Here is a 9,320-nt window from a genome sequence, read left to right as displayed (position 1 = left end):
GTTTTTGTTACCTCAATAACCCCTTTAACTATCAAGCTACCAGTCATTACATTGCATGCAGTCTTGTTGCTTACAGCTTTCACTGTAGCACCACCAAGACAGTACTTCTGGCCTATAACTTGTGTCACATAGATCAGGAGGAGTGTGGGGGCAGAGACCCCTTCTACAATTGACACGACTTGAAGGTCCCCACTAAGCAAAGTCAAATCACTCGCATATTCTGAAGAGTGTGCCCACCAAGCCATGTGCTCTATAGCAGTATACCTTCCCTGAGGCGGCAGCCAAAACATCCAAGCAAACCTTCGCCCTATGACAAGGATATGCATACATATACAAAGAACTTTAATCTGTTAATATACAAAAGTTATAAATTTTATATTTTACATTAAAACCTGACAACATTGAGAAGTGACAGACAGAATGGGTTGGTGAGATTCATGATATCACCCAGTTACATCGACGTTGCCCTCGGCACCAGCGGTCAGTGCACCTTACAGGCAGGCGAGTGATGAATGACAGTCCAGTAATTTCAGCATCTAGTTTATTACACAACTCGGCACTTCTCAGCTCTGGAATTAAAAAACCTCCGCCCCCGCCAAGGCCTGGCTTAACCTCCTACTATGATACATAGACAATTGTGCCCTGGGAGCGGAGCAGAAGAGACGGCGTCCATGTTTCTGTAGTCCAGCTACGCTGAGGCCTTGACATGTACGGCAGCTCCTGACCTGGTGTTCTGCAGCTTCTCCACCATGGTGCGGGCATAACGCAGCCGGCTGGCCAGTTCTTTGCAGCAGCCAAATTCCTCTATAAGGCTGAGCTTGTATGTGTGGAACTCACGTTTCTCATCAATGTAGGAGACGGCAGCCATGAGAGGACACAAGATGATCTTTGTGTGGTCCTGCAAAGTGGAAGTATTCTTATCAGTGTTGTATACAACAGTAACATGTACATTAGGTTATATTATACTGCTGGAGACTTCAGACCCTGCTACCCATCCCACAATAGTACAACTGCCCCAGCTCTTAGGCCCCGTTCCCACTGAGCAAAACTAGCGGAATTGTCCGCCGCGGAATGCAGTTAGCCTCCCGCTCATAATGGGAGTCTATGGGAGGCGCGCGCTCCTGCCCTGTCCGCACTGATGAACATGTTCATTCTTCAGCGCGCGCCTCCCATAGACTCCCATTATGAGCGGGAGGCTAACGGCATTCCGCCGCAGAATTCCGCTAGTTTTGCTCAGTAGGAACGGGGCCTTAGGGAGTCACATTAGATGGAGCAATTTTGTTTTTTGCAATTAGAAATTAACAACCTGAAACCGTTCACAGAATGGTTACAAGTGTGTGCATACACCAGGGGGAAACAGATTTATTGAACATAGTGTAAAGTGAAACAGGCCCAGTTGCCCCTAGCAACCAATCAGATTCCACTTTTCATTCCTCAGACTCTTTGGAAAATGAAAGGAGGAATCTGATTGGTTGCTAGGGGCAACTGAGACAGTTTCACTGTACACCATGTTTGATAAATCTCCCCCATTATTGTTTAAAGGGAACTCATCACCCTCACACCCAGGGCAGAGCCCACCTGACCCCCCCAATACCAATACCTACCCCCTCAACCGAGAAATCTCCATATGCTCAATATGCAAATGAGAAGAGTCAGATGTCCATAGGAAATCACTGCTCCAGTGATTTCCTACGGACAATGGACTCCTCATTTGCATATTAAGCACGCATCGATTTCTCCAAGGTGGGACCACCTGGAGGGGGCAAGTATTAGGGCCTCGGGTGGGTTCTGGCCTGGGTGAACAGTTTAAATGTCAACTATTTTTTTGCCCTATAAACCATGTAATAGGGCTCAAAAGGAAAACTGCAGTACCACCAGTCACCTACAACCGCCGATCCTGTGTCAGTCCGCTTAGCTAGTCAGCGACTGCGGTGGGACACCTCTGCAGTCACTGACTGGCTGAGTGGGATGTCCCTGCCGGATTGTGATCTGGCAGGGACAGGTCTGACCATGAGCTGGTGTCTGTCCAAGACAAGTACAACTTTATTACCCACCCCCCTGCCCTGGATTTTTACTGGCCCAAGCCCTCATTTTTAAATGGGTGCAGTTTTGCCAACACATATAGCCAAAGATATGGTTAGGGCACAATTGAGAGATCTCTCCATTCCCCAGGATATACTGTATCATCCCATTTGGATCATAAAGAGGGCTGGACATGAGGCCCTATCCACCAAAGGTTTCCATTACAACCCACCTAACTGGGTAAGTGGTCAGACCACACTGAGGGACATTCTGGCGTTCTACTCATTACACAATGAGGACTACACTGCCATCATCTAGCACATGCATTGGAAACCATCAGCTGGTGCAAAACCACAATTCCTATCATGCCTTGACAGAATAGCTTTGCAACTGTTTGAGGGCCTAGGGTCCACCATCCCTGATATAGGATAACCCCAACTCCTTGCTAAGCTATAGCGAGGCCCTCCCATATACAAATACCTGAAAGAAGTTGATCTGGACCGTTCCATTACTCAGGTGAAGGATAATAGCGCTCCTCGTCCGGAACCACGTCCTCAGGAAGGGAAGCCGTGCCAGCTCATCTCCCTCGCGGGGGGTTATGTTGGCCCCCGCTTTAAGCAGATGCTCGCTCATGTAGTTTCTGAAGTATTTCAGTAGTGTGATCTGCAGAACAAGCAAGACTAAGATGAGGGCTCAGGTTCACAAATGGAGCAAATATGGAATCTATTCCCATCACAGACGACAATACTACTCCTATAGGCGATGACTGCTATGGCTTACCTTCTTGGTTAGAGCGGATGGATAAGAGCGGACATTCAGGTAAGACTCTGTATTATTCCTTTCTATATACTGTAGACTGTCACCGTCATTGTACATTATCAGCCGAGTGGAGTCATTGAACAGAACACCGACACTGTTGTCGCAGAGCTGGTAACCTGCGGAGGAAGGTGGTGCCATTATATCTGCGTTCAGTCACTTGAGACAATGGGGGTGGCTGCGGAGCGTTACATACCTAAGCCGTACTTGTCAGAGTAATCCACCCATTTACTGACCCAGAAGATGGGATTGCAGGCTGGATCCTCGGCTTCCTCTGCAAAAGGAATAAAATAAGATGAGGGGTCTTACATGACAATGCAGCAAGAGGCCAAGTATGACCCATTCTGGGTGGCTGCCAATTGCATCCTCTTCTGGTCTCATGACGCATCTTACCTTGCCGAATCAGAGTCTTCTCGGAGGGTTTAGCAGCATTGACGCTAATGAGCTGCTGCATCATGTCTGATAGGTAGCAGTCAGCAGGCTCCGCAAACTCGGGTGGCACCATCTCCTCATCCTTAGCAGGTTTCTCTACCATGGGAGAGTCCTGACCTGTAACATACACAGCCTGTTAATTCACGAGACCAGTGCGGGGGTCTACCTGGTAGAACACGCCAGCCATAATGGGGGTACTGACCTTTATTTATAGCAGTAAGTGGTTTCCTGAAGCTTGGATCAATGGTGCTGGGGGCTATGGAGAACCGTGGGGGGACAGTCAGGCAGGTGGTGGGCAGGCGGTTGGGAATGTGACCGCTGGTGAAGAATTCGTCAGTAAGCAACTCGTCTATGGTGGGTCTGGTGGTGGGGTCTGAGCGGAGCATTTTCTGTATGAGGGCTGCAGCCACTGGGTTAATGTGCTGGAAGGAAGAACAAGATGTCAGCCAAGACTGAATGACTCCAAACCAAGTTCGGACTATACCCGTGCATTGCAGGGGCAATGTGAGCAAAGGTAAAAAAACACCTCAAAGACAGGGGGCGCTGGGAACACAATAATAGTTGATGATAGACTGATGCCCCCTGCTCACTGTCAGGAACCCAGGAGTTTAAGAGGCTGTGTCACCACAACACCACAGGGGCTACCCGCTCAGCCAGTCAGTGACTGCAGCAGTGTCCCACCTCAGTTACCTATTGGCTGGGGCAGGGTGCTAAAGGAGGCTGAGAAGTGGTACCAGGACGGTTAAGTATCACTTACCACGTTGCCACCACCACCACCTGCACTTTTTTTTTAAACTTTGCCCCTTTGCCCAAGTACCCCTTTGATAGTCGGATTAACCCCCTTCCCCCTCTACCAGCACTGCCCTGTATTCCCTATACTGCCTAAAGCAACCCCTTCTTAGGAGCTGTATATTGCATACATACAGTATACAGATCCAGGCAGAGGTCAAAGACAAAAAAAATAAATAAAGTCAGACATGGGTGCAGAGCTGCAGGGACCAACCCGGTGCACTACACTCACTATACCCTAAACAGAGAACACAGTATATTCCTGGAGGAAGAAGGGTCCGACTTACTTGTAGCTGCACAGACCTGTGGCATGGAGATGGGCACTGGCTGGGTGAGGAGACAGGAAGGAGCCTTAACCCCTGCCCCCACGGGCTGCAGTAACATTGAGCCCAACTGCTGATCCTGGGGAAGGGAGCCCCCTAGTGGCTGGAAGTTTAGACTCATTTTTAAAGAATGATGAGTTGTGTTTTCCAACTTGTTTCTACTATGGATGGCAGGACATGCTGGGAGGTGTAGTTTTTACAACAGGTGGAGAAACATGTGCACAATGCACTCGCCAACCCAAACCTGTGCTACAATAAAATTGACCCGACATTGGACCAACCACATAATCTGACTCCATCACCAGGATAGCAGACTGCTGCACAATGCTGACCCGAGACCCCTGTACTGTACCCACACAATGGCCGTTCTTACCTTTGGGATTGAGTATTCATTCTTTTTAATTCTCAGATAAGTTTCCTTAAGGCACGAGGTCTCGAAGGGCGGTTTACCCACCAGCAGCGTGTACCTGGTGGGATAGAGACTATGGGTCAGGTCCAGCACCAGGCATATCCTTATATGCAGCGCATGCATATATATATATATATATATATATATATATATATATATATATATATATATATATATATATATATATATATATATATATATATATATATAATCTCCAGAGTACAATACAGCGACCACATGCCACCCCACCACTTACATGATGCATCCTATCGACCAGATGTCCACCTCAAAGCTGTGTCCTTTCTTGCCCAGAACTTCAGGTGCAATATAATTTGGGGTCCCACAAAGGGTTTTCTTTCTCTCCCCATCAAACTCTACTTTGGTCGCCAATCCAAAGTCACCTGGGAAGATAAATCCGCATTAGCGTCCATTACCTTAGACTCCCCCTTGTGGCAGGGGCGGGTATACACAGGGTAGTGGGGGGCCACCTTACCTATTTTGACCTCCATGTCATCATTGAGAAACAGGTTCCCCAGCTTGAGATCCCTATGGATGACCTTGTTGCTGTGCAGGTACTGGCAGCCCAGGATGGTCTGCCGCAGGTAGTAGCGCGCCTCCGGCTCAGTCACCGCCTTTCTTCTCTTGTGCAATTCCAGCAAAGACTGAAAAGGGGAAAACATGAAAGGTGAATGAATGTATATAGAGTATACAGGAAAGGTTTCATCTGTAAGGGCCCTATTAAACGGGATGATTATTGTGTGAAAAATCTTTATATCGTTCGTATTTAAACTATAATAGCAGGCAACGATGAAAAATCGTTTGTTGTTGATTTATATCTGAACCTAAAATTATCGTTAATCGCTCGCTGTAATTCCACATTCGTTCACTAATCGTTCAGTGTAATTTACCATTGTCCATTGTTTTGCTGGGATCAGATAGAGCAAACGATCATAGTAACGATCGTAACTAACGATTATCGTTATGTGTTACGATTTCAGGTTAACGATAAACAATCTCGTTTGTGATGGTTAGTTGTTAAAAATCGCTTCATGTAACAGGGCCCTAAGTGCATGCGGAGGGATGGAGATTCTAAATAAGCAGTGACAGAAGATGACAGATCCTGATCTTGGAGAAGTCTCAGCCCAGAGACACAAGGAGGTAACAAGCTGCCATAGAGAATGAAGCAGAAACGGTCCAGGGCTGCAGTACCGGGAGCGGCCAGGAGGGGGCAGCAGAGCGCAGGGACAGCTCAGGCGGTTGGTATGCGGACTGTTATGGAGCCTGAGGCCAGTACAGAGCAGACAGCAGTTCTAGAACCAGAACCCCCCATATCCCCCTGACAGCAGCCGCTGCAGAACCTCTTTGACATCCTGTTGTATCCCACTATAGAAAAAGCAATGATGGGAAACTAAATCCAAGGCTGGGACCTGTAGTGCTACAACTCGTCCAGGGGAGACCCGGCCGTTAACCCTTTGATGGATATAGATCACAGCATCCTGCGACCTGTAGTCTCCCCTAGAGAGGAACATTATGCAATCCTTAGCCTGCTGGGATCTGTAGTCCTCCAGTCGAGGTGAACAATGCGAAGAGATCCAATATTTACCCTTTCCTGGGCTGAGCTTGGGTGGCATGCTGGGACTTATAGTGCTGTCTGATTAGTATAGTATGATAGATACATCACTGGTATAGCCAGACGGCATGCTGGGAGTTATAGTGCTGTCTGATTAGTATAGTATGATAGATACATCTCTGGTATAGCCAGACGGCATGCTGGGAGTTATAGTGCTGTCTGATTAGTATAGTATGATAGATACATCACTGGTATAGCCAGACGGCATGCTGGGAGTTATAGTGCTATATGACACATCACAGACAGCACTGGGACTTGCAGCTCCCCTCTAACCGTTGGGCTATGCTGGGCTCTGTAGTCCCCCTGTGTTGGGCTATGCTAGGCTCTGTAGTCCCCCTGTGTTGGGCTATGCTGGGCTCTGTAGTCCCCCTGTGTTGGGCTATGCTGGGCTCTGTAGTCCCCCTGTGTTGGGCTATGCTGGGCTCTGTAGTCCCCCTGTGTTGGGCTATGCTGGGCTCTGTAGTCCCCCTGTGTTGGGCTATGCTGGGCTCTGTAGTCCCCCTGTGTATGCTAGTTCCTGTAGTCCCCCCTCACTGTTAGGCTATGCTGGTATAGACCCCTGTATACACACCACCTACCCTCCTCCTGCACAATTCCCCTCGGTGTTGGGCTATGCTGGTCCCTGTAGTCCCCCTGTATGCTGGTCCCTGTAGTCCCCCTGTATATACACAGCCTACCCTCCGCCTCCACAGCTCCTCTCAGTGTCGGGCTATGCTGGGCTCTGTAGTCCCCCTGTATGCTGGGCTCTGTAGTCCCCCTGTATGCTGGTCCCTGTAGTCCCCCTGTATACAGCACACCACCTACCCTCCTCCTGCACAGCTCCTCTCAGTGTCGGGCTATGCTGGTCCCTGTAGTCCCCCGCTATGCTGGTCCCTGTAGTCCCCCGCTATGCTGGTCCCTGTAGTCCCCCGCTATGCTGGTCCCTGTAGTCCCCCGCTATGCTGGTCCCTGTAGTCCCCCGCTATGCTGGTCCCTGTAGTCCCCCGCTATGCTGGTCCCTGTAGTCCCCCGCTATGCTGGTCCCTGTAGTCCCCCGCTATGCTGGTCCCTGTAGTCCCCCGCTATGCTGGTCCCTGTAGTCCCCCGCTATGCTGGTCCCTGTAGTCCCCCGCTATGCTGGTCCCTGTAGTCCCCCGCTATGCTGGTCCCTGTAGTCCCCCGCTTACCCTCCTCCTGCACAGCTCCAGCACCACGTAGACGAAGTCGTTGTCCTCGAAGAAGCCGTGGAAGCCGACCACATGCTTGTGGAAGAGGCTGCGCTGGATGGCGATCTCCATGGTCATCTTGTCCTTCTGATGCGGCTTCAGCAGCATGGTCTTGGGGACGATCTTGCCGGCGTACACCTCCCGGTTGGCCAGGTCGGTGATCTCGTAGCACTTGGCGAATCCTCCCTTCCCGAGGAAGCGTCCGCGGAGATAGCGGCGCCGGGTGCGGGGATCCACCAGGATCTCGGGGATCTCCTTCACGGCGGGCACCCCGGGGGGCTTGGCTGGCTGGGCAGCCGTCCTGCCGTCCACTTGTGCCATCACTGTGCTGGATACGGTAACGGATAGTCCGGGGTAGTGTGCTGCGCGGACCCGGCTGACGTGCTGCTCCTCCCGGCCCTTTAATCCCTCTGCTCCCGGCCCTGCAGCCGCCGTTGATTTTGAAGCAGAATGCGCTCAACTGATTGGCTGATAGGATTTAAATTCCAAAGCCGCCTGCCGCGGAGCAGCATGGGAGGCCGGCGATTTAAAAGGACTGGGGAGGGTCAACCAGCTTTATTGACAACGGTTGTCAAGACAAACGGACAGAATCAGCTCGAGAGTGATCAGCCAGCGGGGGCGGGTCACACGGGGCGGTTTGGTATCTGCGGCAACGTGTAACGCATCGGGCAGCGTCATCTAGCCGGCTGTGGTTATTACCTGGGGTAGCGATCTAACACAGAGATGATGTTATATCATATATATATATATATATATATATATATATATATATATATATATATACACACACACACACAGATAACATACCCCTATATATGTATAGTATGTACTACTGCCATACAGTGCGCAGATAACACACCCCTATATACAGGGGCGGTCTTGGCATTTCTGGGGCCCCAAGTGAAGTTATGTCTGGGCCCCCCCCCCCTCGACACGCGTTCCAAAACAATAGACCGCTGTGTGTTGTCCCCAGTAGTATATACCCCTTGTGTGCTGCCCCCAATAGTATATACCCCTTGTGTCCTGCCCCTAGTAGTATATACCCCTTGTTTGCTTCCCCCAGTAGTATATAGACCCCTGTGTGTTCCCCCAGTTATATATAGCCCCCCCCGTGTGCTCCCCCAGAAGTATATAGACCTCCTGTGTGCTGCCCCAGTTGTATATAGACCCCCTGTGTGCTCCCCCACTCAGGGCTGTTTCTGCCATGAGGCGGAATGAGTATTCCGCCTCAGGCGGCAGATTCTGCGCCCCTGCAGGGGGCGGCAGACAGCAGCCCTGCGCCTGCAGCCGCTCACCTGTCCTGCCGCAGCCGTCCGGTCCCGCCGCCAACGCTTACCGCTGTCCCGCGCCGTCAGTCAGCAGCTGTCATCGCCCTCCAGCGAGTCGTGAGTGCCCGTGGTCAGCGGGGGCCGCGATGCCCCCGCTGACCCCAGGCACTCACGACTCTCTGGAGGGCGATGACAGCTGCTGACTGACGGCACTGGAGCGCGGAAAGGAACAGCGGTGGGACGGGACGGCTGCAGCAGGACAGGTGAGCGGCTGCAGGGTCGGGAGACAGCGGTGAGCGGGACGGGACGGCTGCTGCAGGACAGGTGAGTGGCTGCAGGGCCGGCCCTGGGGGGGGGTGCGGGGGGGGGGGGGGGGATATTGCGGGGCGTCCAGGCGCGGGTGATTCGGTTACAGCGGGGGGGGGG

The 9,320-nt window shown here is 51.2% G+C and overlaps 1 protein-coding gene across 1 annotated transcript; it reads right to left on the bottom strand.

Moving 5' to 3' along the window:
• Positions 1 to 323: 323 nt before the first annotated feature.
• On the bottom strand, positions 324 to 8,226 carry PLK1 (polo like kinase 1). Its single transcript, XM_069982096.1, has 10 exons — positions 7,588 to 8,226; positions 5,285 to 5,453; positions 5,048 to 5,192; positions 4,756 to 4,849; positions 3,473 to 3,692; positions 3,232 to 3,387; positions 3,035 to 3,112; positions 2,803 to 2,957; positions 2,503 to 2,685; positions 324 to 898 (listed from the first exon to the last, which is right to left on the bottom strand). Exons 1-10 carry the CDS (start codon positions 7,945 to 7,947, stop codon positions 689 to 691), a joined length of 1,770 nt encoding a protein of 589 aa, XP_069838197.1. The 5' UTR covers positions 7,948 to 8,226; the 3' UTR covers positions 324 to 688.
• Positions 8,227 to 9,320: the final 1,094 nt, after the last annotated feature.

Source organism: Dendropsophus ebraccatus, chromosome 9 (genome assembly GCF_027789765.1).
Source record: "Dendropsophus ebraccatus isolate aDenEbr1 chromosome 9, aDenEbr1.pat, whole genome shotgun sequence".
In the NCBI taxonomy this organism is placed as follows: domain Eukaryota; kingdom Metazoa; phylum Chordata; class Amphibia; order Anura; family Hylidae; genus Dendropsophus; species Dendropsophus ebraccatus.
The sequence above is the reverse complement of the archived record's forward strand: the minus strand, read 5'-3'. Positions and strand labels throughout refer to the sequence as shown.

Excerpts from the sequence above, each read along its gene's own strand:
- PLK1 (XM_069982096.1), bottom strand. The coding sequence starts at position 7,947 with ATGGCACAAGTGGACGGCAGGACGGCTGCCCAGCCAGCCAAGCCCCCC. Across the intron at positions 3,388-3,472 it reads ACTTACTGCTATAAATAAAG|GTCAGGACTCTCCCATGGTA; the intron begins GTCAGTACCCCC and ends TGTATGTTACAG. Across the intron at positions 2,686-2,802 it reads CATCCGCTCTAACCAAGAAG|ATCACACTACTGAAATACTT; the intron begins GTAAGCCATAGC and ends CTTGTTCTGCAG.